At 31.6% G+C, this 25263-nt stretch overlaps 4 protein-coding genes across 7 annotated transcripts; 2 read left to right on the forward strand and 2 right to left on the reverse strand.

Annotated features, from left to right (window-relative positions):
• Nucleotides 1-587: 587 nt before the first annotated feature.
• On the reverse strand, nucleotides 588-1345 carry LOC110414769 (small ribosomal subunit protein uS9). Its single transcript, XM_021426176.2, has one exon. It carries the CDS (start codon nucleotides 1260-1262, stop codon nucleotides 822-824), a length of 441 nt encoding a protein of 146 aa, XP_021281851.1. The 5' UTR covers nucleotides 1263-1345; the 3' UTR covers nucleotides 588-821.
• A 7801-nt stretch (nucleotides 1346-9146) lies between these two features.
• Nucleotides 9147-12410, forward strand: LOC110410895 (wax ester synthase/diacylglycerol acyltransferase 5-like). 2 transcript variants are annotated; one of them, XM_021420837.2, is made up of 6 exons: nucleotides 9147-10297; nucleotides 11005-11077; nucleotides 11157-11224; nucleotides 11378-11569; nucleotides 11675-11812; nucleotides 11923-12410. In XM_021420837.2, the coding sequence occupies exons 1-6, from the start codon at nucleotides 9488-9490 to the stop codon at nucleotides 12076-12078; spliced, it is 1437 nt and encodes a 478-aa protein (XP_021276512.1). In that variant the 5' UTR covers nucleotides 9147-9487; the 3' UTR covers nucleotides 12079-12410. The 2 variants fall into 2 exon arrangements, with proteins under 2 accessions (XP_021276512.1, XP_021276506.1); XM_021420831.2 differs by having other exon boundaries at nucleotides 9151-10297; nucleotides 11357-11569.
• A 488-nt stretch (nucleotides 12411-12898) lies between these two features.
• Nucleotides 12899-16413, forward strand: LOC110410909 (protein IN CHLOROPLAST ATPASE BIOGENESIS, chloroplastic-like). The gene is made up of 11 exons (XM_021420850.2): nucleotides 12899-13182; nucleotides 13725-13808; nucleotides 14353-14427; nucleotides 14534-14576; nucleotides 14696-14753; nucleotides 14953-15120; nucleotides 15229-15291; nucleotides 15391-15485; nucleotides 15578-15659; nucleotides 15753-15863; nucleotides 15973-16413. Exons 1-11 carry the CDS (start codon nucleotides 13083-13085, stop codon nucleotides 16111-16113), a joined length of 1020 nt encoding a protein of 339 aa, XP_021276525.1. The 5' UTR covers nucleotides 12899-13082; the 3' UTR covers nucleotides 16114-16413.
• Nucleotides 16414-16720: 307 nt separating this feature from the next.
• Nucleotides 16721-22470, reverse strand: LOC110411115 (filament-like plant protein 7). Of its 3 annotated transcripts, none has more exons than XM_021421144.2 (6): nucleotides 22035-22470; nucleotides 20959-21068; nucleotides 20678-20819; nucleotides 18109-20530; nucleotides 17960-18020; nucleotides 16721-17568 (listed from the first exon to the last, which is right to left on the reverse strand). In XM_021421144.2, the coding sequence occupies exons 1-6, from the start codon at nucleotides 22093-22095 to the stop codon at nucleotides 17065-17067; spliced, it is 3300 nt and encodes a 1099-aa protein (XP_021276819.1). In that variant the 5' UTR covers nucleotides 22096-22470; the 3' UTR covers nucleotides 16721-17064. The 3 variants fall into 3 exon arrangements, with proteins under 3 accessions (XP_021276819.1, XP_089641089.1, XP_021276827.1); XM_089784963.1 differs by having other exon boundaries at nucleotides 21824-22470; XM_021421152.2 differs by having other exon boundaries at nucleotides 22221-22469.
• Between the last annotated feature and the right edge of the window lie 2793 nt (nucleotides 22471-25263).

The following is a 25263-nucleotide window of genomic DNA, read 5'->3' on the forward strand; positions in this document are numbered from 1 at the left end:
ACTTGTATCTTTTCAAAGTAAGTTTCAATTATCAATGTTATGAAGGGCCAATCATCCAATAAGCCACCTAGAGAAAACCAAAGGATATCTACATTCTACACCAACACATAAAACAAGCAAGAAGGAAACTACAACAGTCAGGCATGCAGAAGAGGAATTCAGTAATTCAAAATTTCATTCAGAGTCCTCAACATTTCTGCCAAGACTTACAGAAAAAAAGACAACCAAAGCTGTGCATGGCAATAGGAAGGAAATGCATAAGGAAAGAAATTGCCTCATTCTGTAATATAGCACATGGCTGACTTAACCTAAACACTGGATTCAAAAACATTCCTTCCCACCAGACATAGCAAATAGTAATACAATAAATATTAAATTAACTTATCAATTACGCTCAATGGATAAGAAACCACAACTAAATTCAACAATATTAACATACAAAAATGTATCTACAAGCTATAACACCAATATGGTCTAAAACGCATAGTAAAGTTATTAACCCTGTACTAACGCAAAGGATAACTATCAAAGCAAATCTACACCACTTGAAAAGAATCCTAACCACTCGTTGAATAGCCAAGCGAAACTTGAAAAGCAACAGAAATATATCAAATAAAAACCGAGATAATTTTAGGCCTATATCTGTAGATTTAGGCAATGAGTCTAAATTCAAATTAAAGCAAGACAAACAATTAAAATTCCGAAACTCAGTCATAACTAACTTTACCCCACATGACAAAACTTAACCCAAAATGAACATAACCATATTATCTCTTGAAAAACAACAAAACCCAGTTCTCCAAACAAACCATAAAACTTCTTCAACGGTAACTCTTCTGGAACCTTGCCCTAGCACCTCTTCCACCGAACTTCTTGGGCTCGCACCTTCTCGGATCAGCCACCAGCAAAGTCCTATCGTACCTGACCAAAATGTCTTTAATCTCCTTCTTGCTTTGCTCATCAACGTACTTCTGGTAAAAAGCGACGAGGGCTTTAGCAATGCTTTGACGGATAGCGTAGATCTGAGACGTGTGGCCTCCGCCTTTAACTCGGATCCTCATGTCAACGCCAGCAAAACGTTGGCGGCCAAGAAGGAGGATTGGCTCTACGGCCTTGAAACGGAGGATCTCGGGCTCAACAAGCTCGATGGGACAACCGTTGATCTTGATCAGACCACGGCCTCTCTTGCAGTAGGTTACTGCTACCGCCGTCTTCTTGCGACCGAAGCATTGTACGGACTCGATCGATGCTTTTTCCGCCATTTCTTGCTATTTAGGGTTTTGCAGAAATGAGGCGTCTGCTCTTTTGCTTAAAGTGAAAACCCTAGCGAAGTAGAAGGGGTGCGCGTTAAGAGATTTATATAGGGCGTGGGTTAGGGTTTTTGATACAGTGAGACCGTGCGTTTTGGAGTTCAAGACTTCTCATATTCGGGCTAATTGTGCCTGGCTTAGTACCATTTTACCTCATATATTGTCACTTGGTAAGGCCTGGTCCAATTTAGAAAATTGGACTTTGTTGTAAATTTTTGGGCCAGGCTTAAAATTTCAAATACATATGTAATACTTGTTATTTATGTTTTAGGAACTAGGAGTACTTTTCCATAGTATTTGATTTATGAAAAAAATTTGGTCAAAATACTCATTAAGTCCCCATATTCATGTATTTTATTCAATTTAATCTTTATTCTCAAAATTAAAATAATTTAATTTTTTATTTTGAAAACTACTTATATTTAATCTCTCTCACTGACGAAATCCAATTTTACTATTTAAAAAAATATGTCAACATTGACATCAATATTAATGTGACATATTTTGATGATGTGACACACATATAATGACATGACATATCACGTGACACCAACTGAATGACATGACAGCACCATATGGCCTTAAATATAATAACGTGGTAATGTTGACATGTTAACGTCACGTGGTAGATAGAAAAAATTTTAAAAATATTTTTTATGCCATGTTATATAGACTAAATTAAACAAAAATATATAATACAATAACTAAATTGAACAAAATTAAAATGAGATTAAATTGAAAAAAAATTAAAAAAATATAAATCTTCAAGTAGATTATAGATATATTTATTAATAAGCTAAATCTTTAAGTATAAAAGATTTAAGGTATTAAAAAATATATAAAAATATTTTCTTACTTGATTATATCTTTTTTACAAAAATTAAGTTTAAAATTCTCCTTCCATAAAAAAATTCAAAAAAAATGTCATATCTAAAATCAAATTTAAATAAATAACTTGCACTATGTTATAATAAAATAATATAAAAATAAATAATTTTTTTCTTTTAGTTGTAATTAAGGGTGAGCAAATAGATTGATTGAATGGTTTGGTTTACATCAAATGGACCAATCATTTTTAAAAAATTGACAAAAACCGATCAAATATAAAAAAAGACTAAACCGATCAAACATAAAATTGGTTTGATTGGTTCGATTTTGGACCAATGGATCAAAATTTTATCACTTTTTTTTTTCAAATTATAATATTAAAACTTATAAACTTCATCTATAAATATATATATGAAATTAATTATATAATTTATATGTTATAATATTTTATATCAAAATTTATATAATAAAAACTAATTATAAACAATATGTTATAAAATCTAAGGTGATAGCTAATACACTTATTAAATGTAATCATATAAATAAAATTTATTATAAGTTATAGTGATGGTTATGTATAAATTAAATATATGTATATATAACATATTACTTTATTATATATATAATGAATGATATATATTATATGTTAAAATGTTTTATATCAAAGTTCGAATAAATAATAACTAATTATAAACAATATGTTATAAAATCTAATGTGAAAACTAATAAAGTTATAAAATGTAATCATATAAATAAAGTCTATTATAACTTATAGTAATACTTATGTATAAATTAAACATATGTATATATAATATATGACTTTATTATATATAAAATTAATGACATGACTTATATATTATAATATTTTATATCAAAATTTATATAAATAATAACTAATTATAAAATATATATTATAAAATCGAATGTGATAACTAATAAAGTTATCAAGTATAATCATGTAAATAAAGTTTATTATAAATTATAGCAATGTTTATGTAAAAACTAAATATATGTATATATAATATATTTATACAATTATATGTATATTCATAACATTTTATATTACGAAACATTACTAAAGTGTAATAATTATAATATATTAATATGTAGAATATTTACTATCATATATTGTAATATTGACATATAAGTTACATCATTTAAAATATATAACTTGTAATTTCACATTAATACATATTTATAAATAAATATATATCTAATATTAAATTACTATGATTATAATTTGTCTATGTACATATAATACCCTAATATATTTTAAGTAAATTATTAATTAATTTTACTATCAAGTCTTCTTAATATATACAAAAAATATTTTATATATGAATATATAAAAGATTATTTTGATTTTTTAGGTGGATTGGTCCAAAAAATTTTAAATAGATAACTGACTAAAAAATCAATTGGATCAAATATTTTGAACCAATTAATCCAATGGACCAATTAGACTGGACAATTTTATCCAAATAACATTTGATTTGAATGGGTAATAGGTTTAAATTGGTTTTACTCACCTCTATTTATAATAGTATAAAAATTTGAAACTTGTTTGATTTAGTTTTTAACTTTAACTAAACTCAAATTAGTAAAATAAGTTGATTTATTTTTTTTTTAAATGAAAAAGGGAGATATGTAGTTAGCGATAATTATAAAAATAATTCTTCATTTTGACTTGCTTAATTTGGACGTAACAAACTTTTTATTACAACCATAGAATCTGATTTGATCCACTCTTTTAATTTTTTATTTATTTTTTATGTTTCTATTTTATTTAATATTTAAAGTTATATTCTTTAGGTTGAAATTTCTTGAATTATAAATTATATTTATGATTGATAAAGTTAAATATAATTGTAAATATTTATACAATTTTATTTTGTATTTACAAATTTTTTATAGATCCAAATTAATAATTTAAATTTAAACTTAACATAATTTGATTGTGGTATTTAAATTTAAATGAAATGGTTTTATAAGAACCTTTGAGTAAATTTAAATAAAAAGTAAATTAGATAAGGGTTAAATAATTCCAAAAGAATGAATATTTATAAATTGTGAAAGTTATAACTAAATTAACCTATTTTGCTTATTCTAGTTCAGTTCAAGTTAAAAACTAAATTAAATAAATTTTAAAATTTTATACTATTATAAATAAAATAAAAAATTTTATCTAATCTTTTTATATTATTTTATTTTAACATAGTGTAAATTATTCATCTAAATTGGATTTTTTGTATAAAATTTTTTTAAAATTTTTTTTATAGAAGGAAAATTCATAACTTAATTTTAGTAAAATTCTCCTTCCAAGAAGTTGTTGTAAAGTAGTAATTGTTTAAGGCTATACTTATGAATAAGATAAAATTAAATATATTAAATTAGTAAATAAATTGCTTTATTTTAATTATTATCTTTGTATGCATGATTAATAATTTTTAATGATAACTTTACTCATCAAATACGTATTTCACATCTCTCTACACATGCTCCATGGTTCTATCAGTAGAAAATTACCAATCTAATTATATCCTACTCTGTTGCCACCTCATCATTGTCTACTAAAAAGTGCTTATTTGCCATTTTGTTAAAGTATTAAAAAATGTAATTATAAATTAGCCAATAATTGAGTAGGTAGGCCAACAGCACAATGACATTAGGCTTAATTTGTCCACTAATTCCAATTGTAATATATATATAAAATCTGAAAATTATGCCAATTGCAAATTTTGCACTGGATGCCAGAGTAGGCAAAAAAGCTTGTAGATAATTTCACGTGCCCTAACGTCCATCTCTCCCTCTGGTCCTCCGTCGTATAGCTATTTTTTGTTGGCTCTTGCCAGTTGATCAGACAGGAACTAAGCAAGACATGTAAGTGAATTTATTGATTGGATGTTGATTATTGGAGAATTCAAAGGCGATTATTTATAAAGAGATACGCATATAGATATATTTGTAGTTATATACATTGAGTCAAATATTTATGTACAAAAAATACGTGTTACATAAATCTTATAATAAAAAAATAAATCTATAGGTCTAATTCCTCACATCGACCAAATAATTCTTCTCTTTAAAGATGAATGGTAGTGAACAATGAATAGTAAGAGGAATTAGGCAAAGCAACCAAACTGTTTTCGGCTACTCAGGATACTAGAATTTTGTTAGGGAGTGTTTGTGTTTTTTTAAAAATTAGTTAAAATATTCATTATAATAATAATAATTTATATTAAATTTAATAATTGATAGTGAATGTTATGAAATTTTAATACATTAAATACTCATATTACTTAGTAAATATAGTAGTTCGAAGAGTAGTTATAAAGTCGTTAGAAAAATTATATAATATTGAGTTCTAAAAGTAAGATCCAAGAGAATTTGGTCTTTATGCCTTAGTTGCTAATAAAGACATCTCTTCCTTTTCTGGCCACACAAAGACATCTGAAGCAGTCGCAAGCCGTGTTAATCAATGTAATATGATATTCGGTAGTGTTTGCTGTAAGTTAAATGGTAATATATTTTTTATAATGTTTATAATTAAATTATATTATATTATTTATTTTATAATAAATTATTACACTATAAAATTGTAATTTAAAATCAATACAATTATATTATATTATATTACATTTTGTAATATTTTTAAATATATTTTTATTCTTTGTTAAAAATAGTTTACAATATTATAATTTTTTTATTTATATAAATTTCAAAAATAACCTCTTTGTTACTTTCAGTAGTCATACTCTATTAGATGATAGATGATAATCATTAATAAAATTTATATTATCTTTTAAAAGAAAAATAAATGAAAAAAATATATAATATGGAAAATTATATTAAAAAATAAAAATAAAATATATAAAATTATAATACGAAATAAAAAAATATAATATTAAAAATATATTTAAGAAATAATATTGTAAAAATTAATAATAAAAAAATAAATATATTAAATTTATATTTTAATAAATAAAATAATTTCAAAAATTACTATTATACTTTCAATAAAATACTTGTAAAATAAACCTATAATATTATTTTTATGAATTTTAATTATTATTTTATTTATATAAAAAATATTATAATATTATGTTTTCTATAATTAAATTATATTATAAGGTATCAAACGTAACTTTAATTTATTCTCTATTCGGTATAAACTTACCAATTGTCGTAAGAAGCATAATCAGAAAACGAAGAAGGAATTGTGTAAATGGTGCAATTAAGAAAAATAACAAAAGGGGGAAAAAGAGGAACTGGTGTACTTCATCACACGTGTAAGAATTTATCAGTGGTGCTCCAACTGACCGAGTGGACACTCTATATTATCCTTTACATTTTTTTATCTCCTCCACGTGCAAGTAGAAATGGTCGTCGCTGGAAATTGTGGACTTTGCTGCTGCGGCTCCCGTAAGCATAAAATTATTCTGATAGTTTAATTTTGATATAAAAAAACTTTTTGAATTATTAAAAAAATTTAAATAATTATTTTAAATTAATTTTTTATTTTTATTATATTTAATTTAATTTTTTAAAATAAATAATTATAATTAATTATTATTAATTAAAATATTATTTATTATTTTATATTTACGTAACATGAGCCTCTTTATGTGATAAGAGGGCTATGATCTCCTAAAATTTAAATTTTTTTATATATTATATAAATTTTTTAAATTTATTAATAAATTTTCTTAATAGCCTCTCAAAATAATATTTTATTTAATAATTAATATAAATAAAGAATAACAAATTAAATAATTTCATATGTGTGACTCAATTTTAATGTTATTTTTGTTTTTTTAAATTTATTTTTTTATTATTTATATTTATTTATTTATTTATTTATATTTACTCATATATTTTAAATTTCTACAGATTTATTTTCACAAATTTCTATAAACCATTGATCACATTCTTTCTCTTTCTTTTTTGTTATATAATATATGAATTTTATCTTGTACTTGTTATGTTTTTCTTTTTTCTATTATATATATTTTATTTTTTATGATTTTAATCTTTAAAAATAAATAAGTTATTATATAATTCTTAAATATAAGTTACAGTATAGAATTTCATCAATATATTATTTTTTATTTAGAATAACCAATGCATTCTAGCATAGATGTTACAAAATTTAAATAACAAGGATGCACATATAAATTAGTAGAATGAAATAATTGTATTTCTTTCAATACAATTTTATTTATTATATATTTATAATGACCCTCAAAATATTTTTTATTTAATAATTATTTTTATTTTGTAAACTATTTGATAAAATTAAAGACATTATAGTTAGCATATTGTTAGTCAAGCCCAACAAATGCATTCTAAACTAATATGTTAAGTCTATCAAATTTAAAAAATATAAAAGTGAGTCTAGTAATCTAAACTCATTAAGTTTTAATATAAATATAAGTTTATTATAACATATTATATTTTAACAATATGATATAATAGGCTATAATAACATATTTTATCTTAATAGTTCAACTTGATAATCCAATCTATTAATTATCAATTTAAAAGGTAAACAGAAAATAAGAGAAAAGTTAGAATACACAAAGTAAAGAGACAATTCATTTAAATTTAAAAAATTATTTTCTTTTTCACTATTGTGCGTAAAGAGTGAGAGAAATTCTTTTCATGATTCTATTCAAGTATATATATATATATATATATATATATATAACACCATCATTATTGTTAATGTACATTTTTTATATTTTTAATATCTTGTAAATTTTATTTAATTTTTTAAATAAGTAATAATTAAATTATATATAAAATTTTATTTGATTATTTAATGTTTTTTTATTTGATTCTTTTTAAAAATAATCTAGCTCCGCACCTGTGTAAAGTTGATGTGAAAAATAAAAATTATTATATATTTATGTCAACATGTTACGAATAAATAATATTTTAATTAAATTTATTATTATATTATTAATTATATAAATTTTTTAATTTAAAATAAAATATAAAAATTTAACTAAATATAATAAAAAATAAAAAATATTTATTTTTTAAAAATATTATAAAAGATATTAGACCTTTGAACTTTCTAGTTTCAATTAAATATAATAAAAAAATAAAAATTTATTTAATTCCCGTGGTGGCGTTGGGCCTTCAGTGCTGTGCTTTATTGGCAGCTTAAAAGACTTTTGAGGTTGAATCGGCGAAATGTAGAACACTTTAATCCAACAGGAAACACTAGCGGTCTTTTCGGTATTTGCTTTCAGTGTTAATAGTCTTCTCATTAATGGGACGGTAGAGTAACGTACGGTCTTAAATCTTGCTATCACATGTACCGGAAAGGAAAAACAAGAAGTTGGGTCCCGTTCAGCGTTTGTCCCTAGCAGTACAGAAGCTAGTTTGAGCCGTAAAGGAATTGGCGTGATGAATTCGTCACGCAAAGTTGGGCTGTGACCATGACTTTTCAATAGCTAACCCTTGCCTTCCCCGTTTCTGCAAGAAATATCAAGGAGCTTTGGAGCGGCGGTCAATTTCTTTTGGAGATTTTGTTGACTGAGAAACTGAGAAACACAAATAACGCCGATTGTGTGGTTGATGTCTGAACACTTTGTGTTATAGGCCTTGAATTGTCTTTTCGAGTTAAAAACGGGAATTCATAATTTACAAATTTATTTTTTATTTTTAAATTTAAAATCACACACAATTTAATCCTTACATCGAAAATAACAAAAAATTTCTCCTATTAACTAATAAATCATGGAAACCGTAAGTTATTACGGACCAAATATTTAAGATCGTTTAATCGAAATAGGCCAATGTATATAAAAAAATCATAAGAAATTTAAGTACACACCACATAGCTTTTGTGGGAGGCTGTACATGTATTGTGGCGACTAATTACTACTAAAAAGTAAAAATAAGTTTAGTACAAGTCAAACAAAATAAAATATATGGATGAATAAAATATCAATGCGACTTATTCTAGAAAGAAGACCACACCACCTGCAAAGACTTAATAAATAATGATGCCATCTAATTACATCCCTTCCACAAAGAAGAACCCTGAAAATTTCTTTTGCCAGAGGTTGGTGGCGTCAGTTTCCCCGACTCAGAAGATTGTCAATGTACATGATTATGGGCTTGGAGCCATCTTTGTTTTTATGACTTGTAGCGGAGGTTTTATTTCAGCCCCACATTCGGACAGCACCACCATACATTAGAACAAGCAACGAGATAGAACAAAACTCGCCACAGTTTAATTGCCCTTCCTGACCAAAATACGCTAATCGCAACTGGTCAAAAGTCCTTGTCCGGTCAGTAGATTATTTTAAAGAATCCAATTGCCTCTTTTCCCCCTCATGGCCAGCCCGGGAACTTTCTCCGACGAACCATTGACTCCCGCTGGCCGCCTTTTTCTTCAGCCACAAACAAACATCATCATCCACTGTATCCTCCGTGGCAAAAACCCCATTGACATTGATGCTGTAAAATCGACTCTTAGATCTTCCTTGATGGTCCAGCACCCCAGATTCTGCAGCCTGTTAGTTCGTGACAAAAACGGGTTTGAGCACTGGAGAAGAACCCAGATGGACATTGACCAACATGTCATCGTCATCAATAAACGGCTCGATAAATCAGGCAATTTCCTGGACGAAAGTCGATGTTTTAGCAGTGAAGAAGAAGGAGAAGGAGATGATGATGAAGCAGCACTGAATCAGTATGTAGCGGATTTATCAGTGAGCAGTCCTTTAAGTACGGACAAACCCCTGTGGGAAATACATATCTTGGTGCCACACCAGTGCGCTGTGGTCAGGGTTCATCATGCTTTAGGGGATGGGATCTCCTTGATGTCCATGTTGATGGCCAGCTGCAGGAGGGCAGATGATGCAGATGCGCTTCCCAGGATGGTTCCCGAGAAGAGTGCGGAATTTAAGGGCGGAAAAGGAAGGGATTGGTTTTGGTTGTTTCGTACTCTGTGGGGGTTTTTGAAGATGGTTTGTTTCACTGTGATGTTTGTGATGGAGTTTGTGGTCAGTAGTTTGTTGGTTTGTGACAGGAAAACGGTGATTACAGGTGGCGCCGGAGTGGAGCTCTGGCCCAGGAAACTTGCTACTGCTAGGTTCTTGCTTGAGGACATGAGGGTGGTGAAAAAGGCTATTCCCAATACTGTAAGTAACAAAAATATTACTGTTCCACAACTCTAGAACAAAAACATTACTCTTCAATAACTCAGGTTTTATGTTCTTACTCAATAACTCTGGTTTTAAGCCTCCATAAACTCTTATTTACTATTTACGGTTTATATTTAGGGGGAAATTTGACTCTGAATCCTGGATTTCTGCGCCTGATTTGAAAGCCAATTACTCTTGAGTTGTTACTAAATCAGATTTATTGGGTGTTTAATTTTTTTAAAACACTAATTCTCCAATCAAGATTCTCATGAATGTTTCAAGCTAAATTTTGTACTGAGTAGATAGTTAATGTCATTATCACAACTATAATCATGTTGAGGATGGCTATACGTCTCTTTAACATTTTGTAATTGACCTTGAGAATTTGCCTCTTTCTAATGTGGGTGGGCGGCGGGAGAACTTGTAAATGGTGAAAATATTATTCTTTTAGTTTAAATAGCTTGTCCTTATATTCTACTATACTGGAAAAGATTAGTTATTCGATAGGTTTAATCGCATATAGAAGTTAGACCGTTGATCATTTCGTGGATTAATGTTTCCAATAGGACACTTTAGCAATTAGTATTTGAGATTGCAATCTGAAGGTTTCTGGTTCACATCAAGGTGAGGTTGTCAAATGTGCATAATTTTTTCTATTAATATCTAACAATGCTACAACTTCCCGTTCTTATGCAAAAATGCAGACCATTAATGATGTTCTTTTTGGGGTGGTGTCATCGGGGCTATCAAGATACTTAGATCACCGAACACCAAATGGTAAAGTTTGTTTATGAAAGACAATGATTACTCTGCCCAATATTTCTAGAAGTAATTTGACTTGAATGTTTGTTGTTAGCCTTGCACGAGGGCCTTCGTATGACAGGGGTAGCTATGGTTAATTTAAGAGCACAAACAGGTTTGCAGGTCAGTTTTGGCTTTCTGATTTCGTACGCCTCAGCAACATTTTGAAAAATTTGCATTTGCCCCTTTTTTTTGTGTTAAAAATTCATTGGAATCTGGCATCCTATGGCTTGGATGATGACTTGTCTTTGTCAGGACCTATCCAAATTAATGAAGGGCGCTGCAGAAGCACGATGGGGTAACAAATTTGGTGTGATTCTCCTTCCTGTTTACTTTAGGAAAGCTGGTAACAATCCTTTACAGTATCTGAAGAGAGCAAAGACGATGGTTGACAGGAAGAAACACTCTCTGGAGGCTTACTTCTCATACAGAATCGGGGACCTTGTAACGTCACTGCTAGGATCAAAGGTGGAATAAAACAAAAATGACAATGATACCTGAGAAAACAATGAGATTTCTTGTCTACTAACCGCATTCTTTGTGAATAATTTTCTTATTTCTTTCGTGTTGCAGTATGCCTGTTTGCTTAATTACAGACTCCTCTGCAATACTACCTTCACGATCTCAAACTTAATCGGCCCTCTAGAGGAAATCACACTTGCAGGCAACCCCATCACTAGCATTAAGGTCAACACATCCAGCCTACCACAGGTACAACATCCCATCTTGAAATTGATATTATCAGTGGGATTTCTGAAAGTAAAAATTGTTACTATGATACTACATGATATATTTATGAGTTTTGCCTGTTGTTAATGCAGGCTATCACAATGCACATGTTGAGCTATGCTGGTAGGGCCGAAATGCAAATTCTTGTAGCTAAAGATATCATCCCGGACCCAGAGTTTCTGGCTAAATGCTTTGAAGATGCCTTACTTGAAATGAAGGAGGCAGTAATAGGGACCGAGAAAGAATAGAAGAATATTATTAGTGTACAAGGAAAATTCTTCATGAATTTTCTGTTCAGAAACAGAAAAATTCAAGGGAATTTTTTCTTTTTTACGTCCTTTGTTCTCACAAGCAAAATTCAGTACCAGAATTCTCTGTTCAGTACCCAAAGAAGTATAACCAAGGATGCCTCTACATGTCCACTTCTGTTCAGAATATAACACAAAAAAAATAAAAATTAACAAATGGCTTCCTTCCTGGGCCTTTCTTATAAATCAAATATAAAACCCTTTTGTCAGCAAACAGTAATATTCTCCAATGGTGGCCGACTTGCTTTATATTCAAAAGATGCGTTGTTGTAGTTTCCGTTGCAGAATATTTAGCATTTGATTTTTCTCACTACTTGTATTGATGGGACCAAACTAAGCGAACCCATCATTTACAAATCAAGGTTATGATATTGACATTAGCACTATGGGGAAACACAATTTTCGTTGGAGCATTTGTTGTTCATTAAAAATTCTTTTACCATGAAAGGTTTTAATGGAGCAAATATAGCAAATTGTAGCAAAAGATTAAAAATATAGAAAATTGATTCCCCGCAATAGGTATAGGCCGACGGAGATGCCTATTTGGGTTCAAATCATATGATGTTTATTTGGGTTTAGTACGTACCTAACTTTATACTGAATTAGTAGTGTTGGAAAGTTCGTCATTGGTCATAAGGTTAGAGCTTGATGGTACGTAGGATTCTAACCAAAGTCATTAGAGGCCTTATCCATTTCCTTGGCCAGGAATGCAAATAATGGTATTAAAGATAAATTTATTGTTTTCTTTTGCCAAAAAATGCCACTTTCACAAGGAAAAGAAAATGCAAGAAAGGGCAAAACCTCGACAGCAATTATGTATGGTCGAGGTTTTATGTCCGGTTGGTTGGACGTCTTATCTTATTCTCTGCAAACAAAAGTAAGCTAAGATTTGTAACTAGCTGAGGCAGTTACACCACTTCGCAGTCCACAGATAGAAAAGCAACATGAGGGCGGGAGTGGTGGGAGTGGTGCACAGAACTCCTTGTGCTACCTCACTCCCTCTTCGCCACGTTAGAGCCAGGGCAACATGTTCTTCTTCCTCCGGTAAATCATAACACCCATCATCATCCCTTTTTCATTTCTCAGCTCTTCTTTTATTTTGCATTCCATCTCAACTTCAATTTTGCTTGTAAAATGAAAATGCTAAAGCTATTCCATGTTTTCATGTCAGCTTATTTGTTTCGCAAATGGGTCCATTTTACTTTCTTCCATTAAATTAACCACTGGGTATATGTATGCAAGTAATTAAGATTAGCTGTTACTACTGGATTGCTTGTTCTTGTGTTTGAAGCAAAGTCTTAAATGCTTATGCACAAATCAGTTGGATTGATTTCAAGTTGTCAATTAAATTCGGTTTGGGAAGAATGGATGGGAAGTGAAGGCAAAGGGTAGCTAGTTTATTGGAAATGTTAAGTAGTTGTGATAAATAATGCACAATCAGACCCCGATTTCTAACTAGTCAGTCAAACTAAATTCCAGTTAGTTGTGAACCTCGCTTGAGCAAGTGGTTCAGTTGTTCTTTTCTTTCAAAATATTCTTGGGCTTGTTGAACTTGGGTATATAAGCGTTTAGTGAACCAAATGCAGGCCATATATCATTCATTAAGGATGTAGCTGCCACTCGACCACCTGAGAATCTTCATCACTTGCTTAAAGTGCTTCAAACTAGAGGTGCGCGGCAGTTAACCTCTTCAATACAAAATTTTGCAATTGATTGATTCAATTTGTGTTCTTTCTAAAGTTTAAACCATTCACTGATTACATGGTAAAATTGGAGGACAACATTATGATTATTTCTTGTCAATTGCTCCCTGATATAAGATATTCCAGTTTGTATCTGTGCATGTGTGCGGGTCTTGTGCAGATTGGTTCTCTGATCATATGTTAATACTAACAAACTGATTGCTTATTGTGTGATCTGCTATTCTTATCCTAGTTAACTGGGGGTATTAGAACTCTCATGTTTCGAGATGATTACTTCATGGTAACCTGTTACAAAATGCTTAGTAAATTATATTTAAGAGATTTCTCACTGGGCTTTAGATTTGATCTTCTTTCTTTCCTATCATTCCATCTCTAAAATCAGTCACAATGAGTTGGACAAAGACTGATCTTTGGCTCCAGAACATGCGTTCCTGAAAATAGAAAAGCTTCTTCTTACTTCCACATGTATGCCACTTGAACTCCTCTCATCTTGCATGTGCTCTGTATACAGGCGAAAGCATATGTTCTCCAGGATCAAGGCATGGGTTAATCCCCCTTGCCATTCCTCTTTCAGAAAATTTGTCAGGTTAGATAAAATTTTGCTCATTTTTTCTGTAAAATATGTCAATTATCAGTAGCTTTATTATGGAAGTGGAGAGACTAGTATGTAACGTGCCATTCCTTGAGAATAGGTGCTGTAACTGCTTTGCTGCGGTGGCCAACAGCTCCACCTGGGTAAGAGACTTAAACTGTCATGTTGTTCTATTGACTTTCTGTTCTAAAAACATATGAATGTATGCATTAAGTTTTCATTGCCTTGATTTATCTTCATGCAACTGTTGCTATTCACACAGAATGGAGATGCCAGTTGTGGAAGTTCGCAAGCATGGGGTGTGGCTTTTAGCCAACAATGTAATACATTTAAGCTGAAAGCTTGCATTAGAAATGAATGGGTTATAATTGATACTGAACCACCCAGCATTTTGGAATTTACACTTGTTGGATTGATAAATTGGAGTTGAACAAGTAGCACATAGCTCAGAGCTCTTTTTCTCAGAACCTACGCATATGTGGACATATTAACTCATTATTTCTAGCTTTTGCAACCCAGGTTGATCAGTTTATTCATCGACTCCTAGTTGAGGAAGATGCCAATAAATTACATGGAAGTAATGGTGAATTATTTCATGCTTCATCTGACGCTGGCCAAAACCTCTATACAAGGGGTGATTTTGCTGAATCACAGATCTCTAGTCTTGATGTGTATATCTTAAAAAAGGTACATAAAACAGTGTATGAGATAGTCCTGCAGTCAAAAATGAATTGTCTAAGTTCAGTGTTCAAAATAAGACGATTAATGGTGGCAAAATCATTGTTCTGCCTCCAGGTTGGGCTGTTTCCAGATGTTTTGGAGCGTAAGGTTGTGCGACATTTTGAGGAAGGGGATCAAGTAAGAAATGTCTGGCTTTGGTCCCTAGTATTAGATTGTGTGTGTGTGTGTGGTTATGCTAATTTCTTTTTGTCCCTTTTTGACAACTATGGGTGGAAGGTTTCAGCTTTGGTGACAGGGGAATTCTATACAAAGAAGGACCTCTTTCCAGGATTTGGAAGGCCTTTTGTATTTAACGCAGAGGTTTTACTTAAGTGAGTAGAAAGATTTTATAATTGCATGTGTAATATTCTGAACTTCAATGTGGTTCTCTTTTAAAGAGGATTTCCTAAATTCTTATATGTAGAGTAGGGCGTACATCAGAAGCAAAAGATTCTGCAAGGGTGGCTTTGAAATCACCATGGTGGACTCTAGGCTGTGCATATCAGGCATGAATGTTTCTTGATCGTCAATATATTCCTTTTGGATATAACCCATCGCCCTTATTTAGACATTCTCTTCCATGGATGTTTTGTGATCAGGATGTTGCCGGCATTGCACGATGGGAGGATGAGCAAATTGAATACATCAAAGAGAAGGTGACAGAGGAAGGTAGACAAGAAGACCTGAAGAAGGGGAAGGCTCCTGCCCAGGTAACATTGTGGCAGAACAATATTCAACCATTGGTGCAAGGAAAAATACTTGTATGGGCTAAAATCTTATGGATTGTTAATTTTAGTTAATTCTGAATCCACTCTCCAGGTTGCATTGGATGAGGCTGCTTTTCTGTTGGATTTAGCTTCTATTGAGGGAACCTGGGGTGACTATGTGGACCGCATTGCAGAATGTTACAAAGAGGCTGGTCTCAATGAAATTGCAGATTTTATTTTGTATAGAGATTGATGAGTAGCGAGAAACCAATGGTCAAGAAGTTGACTGTTGCCAAATGTTGAATGACTTTATTCAGATAGAGGAGAATAATATGTTTTTTTTTTTTTTTTTTGAGAAACCATTGTTGTATAGAGTGAGACTGGGAAAGCATCCTAATGTTCTCAACTGTAAGCCACGAAAGAAGTTTACACTTGATAGGTTGACTTTGAGAACGGTATTGGTTTCTTACTCACTTAAGACTTGCTAAATTGGCTTGCTGTAGCGGTGGCTGTTCTTATGGTTCTGAGATTAACATAATATTGTTTTTTTGTCTCTCTCTCTTCTATCTATGTTTTCTTCTCCCTGCTGCTTGCTTAAGGTTGGGGAATGTTTGTAATGTTTTCCAAACTGAACTGAAGAATTTCCGCTCATAGGATATGGTAGTGCTTAAACTTTGCCATTAAACGAGACTTAGCAAGTTTCATAGCTTCTTATTCTTCCAGTAAAGCATGCTTAACCTTCAGGTAGTTTTGAGTTTCAGTTAGCATTAGGAGCTAGTTCTCCCTCATTCCAGTTTAATTTGGAGAAAGCCATTAGAGCGGGCAGGCACATATCTCATAAAATCTAGAAGTACACAATCTTGGTCAAAGAAAATTTGATGATCAAATGTCACAAATGATAGTTCTCTGGTTAAAGCCACTGACTCAAACTGTAGTTATTCTGGTTTTCAAACACCCTCCAACCCAGAAATATACATAAGCCATATTAGGATACTATACACCTCTCACTCTCTCCCATATTATGAATTTTGCAGAAAGGACTATGAGGCTACAAGCTCTCACCACTCAGTAATTAAGGTGGAAAAATCAAACAAAAAACCAATCCCCACACTATGAAAACTACCAGTGTATTATCTTCAGTGGCCGTGTCTTCACTCCCTATCACCAGGGAGTTTTCACCTAGCCTCTTCACCTTTTCCAGTCACTAGTCAGTCTTTTGGTAATGAGATTTCTTACTGTAAGCTTTCTTCCTTCTCAACAGCAGCCTCCTTAGCAAACCAACTCCTTGCTTCTTGCTTGGCACGATAGCCAAAGCCATAACTGCAGTGTTAGTACCTTCCTTCTTGGAACCAACATGTGCTTCTGACGTATGTACCACCAAACCAGAAGCTTGCAAGTTCTTACAATTATTGGAGTCAGGAAGGGATGAATTCTCTGCTTCTCCAACGCTTAAAGTTCCTTTAAGATTGGGAGACTTGAGAAACTCTGCTTTAGAACCATCCTCAGCTAGCATTCGATCACGCAAGGAGAAGCGTCTGTTCACCTTTCTGTTATTCATTACAGTGGTGGCAGCACCACTGCTGGAGAAAACCTTGTCAAAGAGTGCTGCATCTTGTGGTGAGGCTAACACCTTTAATTGCTTACCTAGGTTCAGAATTGTTTCTTGGCACTCTGCCAACTTCACTGAAGCTGCTGTAATTTCCCAACCCTGCATGTTGGAAAAGCAGAATACATACTCAGTGTTTGATATCTATTTTCCATTTTCAATTGCATTTGTTGGTCATGTGTTTACAGAAAGTTGAACTCAATATATAACAAAACCTTTACTCAAAATAGAAAGATCAGCATTTTACATGATCTTGCCAAAGCTATATGTCAGAAAAAAACCAAATATCAAATCAAGTATGTACATTCTATGATTTTCATATTGAGAGAATAAATCAATAAATAGATAAACAGATTCTACAAAAACTAGTTAGTTCAATTCCCAAGGCATGATGTTACCATTCTGAGAAGATTATAATCAAACTTTAGTATTTCAGGCATGTAGACAGTCTTTTCTAATAGAGGAGAAATAGGCAAAAATGTGAATGACTTACATTTTGAGATTGCTTCCCCTCTCGATTCATGACATACTTTGGTGTTTCTTTCCTTGCCACACTGTGAATTTTATGTTTCAGAAATCAGAACTATATTTACGTGTTCCTTTAGTATTGACAGGAAGTAAAACTAAGAAATGGAATTTTACCTCTCTAACTGGAGTTGAAGCTCAAGACATGTAGCTTCTAGCTCTTCACAACAGTTATTTTTGTACTCCAACTCTACTTCCAAAGATGAGCACTTCTGGAAGATTTCATTCAGTTTAGCTTTTGCAACAGTAATCTGGGTATCAAGATCTTCATTAATTGATTTCTGATTTTCAACCTGATCCTCAATCATTTCCTTTGTTTCTTTTAATATTTTAAGTTCTGTTTGTAAGCTTCCAATGCTTTGTTCTGATTCATTAAGTTGTACAGTCAAGGCCTCACTCTTGTCAGTTGCTGACTCCAGCCTGGCTTCCATATTCTTTAAATCATCATTTAATCTCTTGTTTTCTTCTTCCAAGCTACACCGAATACCCTCCTTTTTGGAGATAACATTCTGATTCTGGTCATGTGAAGAAGCAAAGGAGCCTAAGCATGATGATTGTTCTTCAGAAATATGGATCACGTCTGGTTCCAGTACTAAAACATTCCCTTCGGAACCAACTTCTTTATCATTTTGTGATTCAATCCAACCAAAATGCCTTTTGATCTTATCCCTTGCACTTGAGGCTTCCTTAGGAGTAACACAGTTGTTCAAAATCCAGTCCAAAGCAAATGAGAGTTCTCCAGCAAAATTTTCAAGATCAGCCCTTTTATTCAACAGATCATTGCAAGTGCGAAGAAATTGTTGTAGAACAGTGCTTAATTCAGAACTTTTCCATTGAAAAACACGGACAAAGTAATCTGCATGAGCTGCTGCTTGTTTGGGACTTTGATCTCTCTCTAGACAACTGGCAGAGGTATTGTAAGATGTTAGATCAATTCCTTCAATCAGCTCAACGATTTTAGAGATTGACTTGCCCAGATTGGATTGAAACTGTTGCTTCTTTGTTTTTTGTGCTGAGTTCTCAACACTAGAAGCTCCACTGAGTGAACCTACAGAAGGAGATGTGTTTGGAGATTTCCAGCCTATGTAGCCGCTGATATGGAGAGCATCAGATTCTATTGGATGCATTGAGCATGCTGTTTTACTAACATCACCATCAGTTAAAAGAGTGCTACAACCCAAAGCAATTTTGATGTCCTCGAGAATTTCATCTAAACTTCGGTTGGAAATACGTTTGTGCTCGGAGATAGCATGCAAAACAACCTGAAGCCAATCAAAAGATCTTTCAGCTGCTACATCTCTTGAGTGGATCTGTTTTGCGTTGCTGAAACCACAGTGACCCTGCCCAAATGGAAGCAATCCCTCACCATCTGATAGTGGATTATATCCACCTCCAGAAACCAAGGCTAATTTTTCCATCTCGACAAAATCATCCATTAATCTCATTTCTGGAACTGTAATCGCCTTGTGTTCCATTGGATTCCTAAGTTTTCTGTCTCTAGAATGTGCAGATTCTGAAATCAAAGCATTAGCCCATGAACAAGAAGAGCTAATTCCATCAATACTGCCACTATCAAAACCTGATGTTTGAGATAGTTCACTAGATATTGGACTACTCCTTAGCAGTTCCATGGAGTTCTGTCCTGTAAACAGCTTTTTAGGCTGAATCTCAACCTGTGTTGGCCTCGATAATGTTTGAGAACATACTAAACTTGATGACTGGAGTTGAGCATTTTTCTTGGTCATCATTTCTTTGAGAGTCCTGTTTTCTTCTTCCACATTGCGTAATTGCTCTAACAGGAGATTGATGTTCTTGGTTGGATTACCAGGAGAATTTTCAGTGGCAGAGTCTCTGATAATCAAATCTCTAGTGGAAATCAACTTTCTTCTTCTCAGCTCCGTCTTGTCCCTCCCCAGCATTTCAACTTCATTCTTCATTTTCACGACAGCAGCGGGACCAGGCAGCCTCTTTTGCAGAAGGAGACGTAACTTCTGGCATTCTGCTTCCAACTTTGCAATTTTCTTTACACCATCCAAATGTTGCTTATGTGCTAAGTCAGCTGATCGACGGTTGTATTCCATCTCTTCATTTCGGATCTCAAGCTCCTTCTCGAGGACATGAAACTCATATTTCAAAAATGTATTTTCTTTTTCAGTGAAATCTAATCTAGCCATTAGTGCACCAAATTCTGCTTCTGCCTGAGACTTGTGCTTCTGCTGATCTTCAATCAATTTTTCTTCGACTAGCAGGGCCTTACTCAGTCGAGAATTCTCAACCACCAACTCTTCAAACCTTCTGTTTGTCTCTGTCAGCTTGTCTTGTAATGCTTCCTGTGCTTTCTCAAACTCACTTGATGTCTTCATGATAACATCACGCATCCTTTGCTCCTGCTCTTCTCGAAAAAAATTTAGCTGTTGCATACATTCCTTCAATGCAGCATCTGAGTGAGTTAACTTTTCATTTGCCAATTTTCCCTGCCTCAAAGCTTCTTCTAGCTCTTTCTTCAGAAAGATTGCATCTGCTTCTGCCTTTTCCCAACCTAGAAGAAACTTCTATTCATTAGATCATAGACAAAACAAAGTGCACATGCAAACAAATTAAGAAATGTTTTCCACTGATAATGTGATTTGTTAGGGTAGCTTTTTGACAGAGGAAAAGAGGAGGAGAAAGGATAAAAGCAAATCACCTGCATCTGCTTCTGGTGCCATTTTCACATTTTTTGTCACCAGATCTTCTTGAGCATGACAATCAAGGAGGACTGAAGCAAGCTTCTCATTTAGATTTTTCACTATTCTATCTCGTGGCCCCTCCATCGGAGGCATTTGTACCTAGTATAGAAAAATATTGATCCATGATTCATTGGCATAGATCATATGCAAGGATCATAAACATCTCTAAACAAGAAATTAAGACAAGGGAAAATAAAAGAAAAGAAAACATGTGGAGGAAAGTAGAGGTTTTCATTACCTCTTCATCAATTCGTTTCAAAGACATGTCAACCTTGTCAGTAGCAACAATTGTCTTCTCAGAAGATTTTTTCCGCCAAAGCCACGTTTTGTGGTCCATGATATCAAATCCTGTTTCAGAACCAAAATGAAGAACAAAGAATTGTAATGTTATCAACTTAAAGCAGTCATACAGTATGCTGTTGAAAGAATCAAGCTAGCAGCTTAACTCAGCAATGTATAAACTGCAGAAGTAAAGCCAACTACTGAAAGAAACAGTCTTTGTCATCTAGATTTTAGTTGTCAGATTGAAAGAGAGAGCTCATTATGCTGTGTTCAAATAGAATTAAATCATTAGTGCATTATGAACAATTTTCTTCCTCTGATAAAATTATTATAAGAGGTGGCAGTAAATATATGGCTACTGAGATCTGCAAACATGCACATGATAGTGACAAATTCTGAATCTTGTGTACCTGGCTATGAAAGTAAAGAAAGCAGAAACAATATTCAGAACAAACGCCAAAAGGATTTGACTAAATCCGAGCATTCCCAGATACTTCATACAAAATTTCACTCACCACAGTGTCCTAAAACAGGTAGGTGCAAAATAAATCAATCATTATAACAGCATTGAAAGGGGATTGTCTGCATCTCTGCATCTCTAGACGCATGCCTTCATTAAGGGATTAATAGACTGGACTAGGGAGTACCCAAATTCAACAAAACACTACAAATAACAGAGAATGAACTTCACTCGCAGAATGTAAGTCGGAGACAACATAGATGCCAAGAGGACCAACATTCATTGGCAACTAAGAAATTCTTTTCTTGCTGTTAAAAGAAGAAAATTACTAAATTTTGGTCTAAAAAAGCATAAAATATACCTTCCAAATACTACACCATGCAGTACATATTTACCATCTTTAACAGATCAACTCACTAACTGGTGCCAGAACATGCATCTTAAGAAGGAAAAATTACTCAATTGACAGCCTTAAAGAAAATTTATAAGAACACCAATTGTTCTAAATCAAATGTAAAATGGAAAAAACAAAATGTGATGCTCAACTTTTGCCATGTACACAATGATCTTACTTAGTATGAAAGCGACTTTGGTTTGTGATCTAGACACTGTCAACACTCTAACATGACACATCAATTCTCATGCATAATCATAAACAAATCCAACTTAAAGCAAAACCGCAAGCTTTCAAGTGGGGGAAAGAAACTAAATAAATAAACAAAGAAGAGAGAGTAGTTAAAATATTTATTCGCTCTCACTTATGCTTGTGCAGAATCAAGTTGTTTAAACAACAGCTAGCTCAGTGCTCAACCACCATTACAGCAAGAAAATCGCGAAGGGAATTATTTAAATAAATAAACTGACACTGAAGTGAAGCGAGAATTATTGTAGCTCAAATTACCAACCACATAAAACCCAGAAACCAGAAGGACACGGGAGATACTATGTTTGGACTTAAGGGGCAGTTTTTTTGGTCATTTTAACATAGGATGCTACGACCCACCGACAACCTACCAAAGTTACTTATAACACATGTTAACAGCAATAATGATGGAGGAGGAAAAGACAAAACATAATAAAAAAAAAAAGGAAACGATGGAAAAATGGTGAATGTCAGTCATAAAGAGACGAGCGGTGATAGAGGGAGAAAAATTAAAGGGGTAGAAAATGTTATGCATGAGCAATCAATTGGGAGACCAACTAAAGTAGAAAGTGCCATAAAAATGGAGTCGTCCTCCTGCAGTGGGTTCTTGGATTTTCATAAAAGAAACGTGACGCCACGCGCGAAGAGGGGTTTTCGTGGACACGGCCTAGCCGTTGACGAAACCTGGGGGCTCGATGTCGTCGAGCTGGGTGGCATTCACGCTCGTTAAAGGACGCTTGGATGGGTGTGTCATAATGAAAGTTGGGATATCATGATAATGTTTTGGGGTCGGATATTTTATATAATTTTTGCTTTACTGAAAGTATATTTTTGTTCTACTTTTCTTATCTTCTTTATTTTATGGACCTTTTTCCTCTTTATCACAAAACAGTGCACAGAACCCAAACTAATTTGGGTTAAGGCAGCCCAGACCACTGACCAGCTTGAAAACCTTACTTCTCAGTTCCCTATTGGGCCGACCTCGGATGGGTCAACTTAATTTGGGCTAAAGGCTAGTTGTTTGAGTTAGTATCGATATTAATTTTTTTTTCTTTTATTTAGGAGTAAAATATTTGAGTAATGTTTATTAATTATATTAATATTAAAAATGATTACATCCATAAATTATTAAAGGTATTTCTTGAAACTCTCTCTTATAAAGTAATAGACACTATTGATATGTTTTTCATATACTTATTAATCTTTATATTCTAGACTCTCGATTTATATAAATTTTTTTATTGTGCATAATTTAAAAATGTAGATGCACAAAACAAGAAATAATATTCTTTAAAAAAATAATTTCTTGGTAACTCAGCTATTGATTTTTAAATCAATTATAATTATGGTTATAATAATTAGATTAAACTCTTTTTTTATCATAAAAAATTCTTTAAATGAGCTTTAAATTAAGACATTGAAGACAGTGTTTATTACATAAACTTGACAATTTGTATATTTGTATTGTAATTATATCATTTTAATAGCTATATAGATAAATATGAATATGATATGATTAATTAATCGTGTCAATATCTTAAATACATATATGAATAAATTTAATAAATGTATAAGATAATACAACATAGTTAACGCGTTTATTAAATATATTGGGTTAAATTTTATATGACACAGTTGATACGATTAAAATTTATATGAAATTATGACATTGTTCACATGATTAAAACAATTGAATTAAAATATATACAAGTAAAATATGATTCTATTATTCAAATTTATTATTAAAAATTATAAATATATAATATTTATCAAATATAATAAAATTCAATATCAATAAATAAAAATATTAATATTTATATAGATTAATAAATGAATCTTAATTGTGTACTAAATGTGTTTACATAACACGTGAACACAATTAAATAAATAAATAATAAATAGATCATAAGTTATATAGATACACAATAATATTATTAACTAATCATATCTTAAACATGTTTAACATTATTAATAAATTATTTATTTGTATCTTAACAGTATTAATACAATTAATACATAAAACATAATTAATCTAAACTCAAACTCGTTTAAATTCTGTTGTGTTGTATACAAAATTGTTTAGTCTATTGCTATATATGTTGAGGGACAATGTTAAAATTGGGGTTGGTTTCTCATAAATTTGGTTTGGTTCCCTTCTTTTAAGTGTATTTTAAATTAAATGAGTTAAAAACTCTTATCCCCATTATTATTTTCCCAATTTATCCCTATTCCGAAGTCACCCATATATTCCTAATACAAATTTTAAATTTGTTCTCATAATATTTATATCACAAATTTGTTTATAGTTATTATTATTAGTATTTTTGTAAAAAGAACATCTAAATAGTACCAAAATAAAAAATACAAGATTATTAATAATAAAAATTATCTCTTTTTATTCAATAAATAAAGTTTAAAAAAACAAAACACATTCTTTTTCAATTTATCATTTTTGCATGAGATGATGGTTATGATATTTCATCTATTATTGTATATAAATCTGATTGTTAAAACATATATAAGAATTTAAATCAGTTAATATTAAACACTTGAGTTAAATTTTTTAAAAATTACAAAATTTAGGTTCAAAAATTTATTGAGTCAGTAACACTTAAACTTGAGTTGTTATAATGATAAACTTAAAAAAAAATCATGAATTTAATCAATGATTTTACTATAAAACCAAGAATTGAATCCATGCATTGATTAAAATAAAGTTTTTTTTTCTTTCACTGTTGACAGGGTTTTGAGTTTTGACCCCAAATTTGCAAATTATAAGCAGCAAGTAATAGATGAGACTTGGTAAGGCAAATTTGGTGCCCTCTTTGCGAAAATAGAATGAAACTTTGGGTTAATGAAAATCAGAAGATATTATTATTTAATATTCGGAATAAGTATTTTGATGACTAGAGAAATTGTAGGAGATAAAAAAAATACTTTAGGTTAAATATGTTGGGCAATTAAAAGACGTTAGAATTACAAATTAAAGCTCGTTGATTTTATATTTAGTCTTTTTTAACGTTAATAAATATGAAATTTATAAATGAAATATTTTATTGAAGATCACAAAAAATTAATATATATGTGTGTGATACTATAATGAAAATGAATTTATTTAAAAATATATAAAATTTTTTGATAAAGGATGGGTTTATGAT

This window comes from Theobroma umbraticum, unplaced genomic scaffold (genome assembly GCF_002168275.2).
Source record: "Theobroma umbraticum cultivar Fairchild unplaced genomic scaffold, ASM216827v3 scaffold_30.0, whole genome shotgun sequence".
Lineage (NCBI taxonomy): Eukaryota > Viridiplantae > Streptophyta > Magnoliopsida > Malvales > Malvaceae > Theobroma > Theobroma umbraticum.

Coding starts and splice junctions, on each gene's coding strand:
- LOC110414769 (XM_021426176.2), bottom strand. CDS start 1,262: ATGGCGGAAAAAGCATCGATCGAGTCCGTACAATGCTTCGGTCGCAAG.
- LOC110410895 (XM_021420831.2), top strand. CDS start 9,488: ATGGCCAGCCCGGGAACTTTCTCCGACGAACCATTGACTCCCGCTGGC. Junction 11,078..11,156: donor AGATCACCGAACACCAAATG/GTAAAGTTTGTT, acceptor GTTTGTTGTTAG/CCTTGCACGAGGGCCTTCGT. Junction 11,225..11,356: donor GAGCACAAACAGGTTTGCAG/GTCAGTTTTGGC, acceptor TGTCTTTGTCAG/GACCTATCCAAATTAATGAA.
- LOC110410909 (XM_021420850.2), top strand. CDS start 13,083: ATGAGGGCGGGAGTGGTGGGAGTGGTGCACAGAACTCCTTGTGCTACC. Junction 15,121..15,228: donor ATGTGTATATCTTAAAAAAG/GTACATAAAACA, acceptor TTCTGCCTCCAG/GTTGGGCTGTTTCCAGATGT. Junction 15,660..15,752: donor CTCTAGGCTGTGCATATCAG/GCATGAATGTTT, acceptor TTTTGTGATCAG/GATGTTGCCGGCATTGCACG.
- LOC110411115 (XM_021421144.2), bottom strand. CDS start 22,095: ATGTGTCATGTTAGAGTGTTGACAGTGTCTAGATCACAAACCAAAGTC. Junction 20,531..20,677: donor GGCACCAGAAGCAGATGCAG/GTGATTTGCTTT, acceptor AGTTTCTTCTAG/GTTGGGAAAAGGCAGAAGCA. Junction 17,569..17,959: donor AGGGGAAGCAATCTCAAAAT/GTAAGTCATTCA, acceptor TCCAACATGCAG/GGTTGGGAAATTACAGCAGC.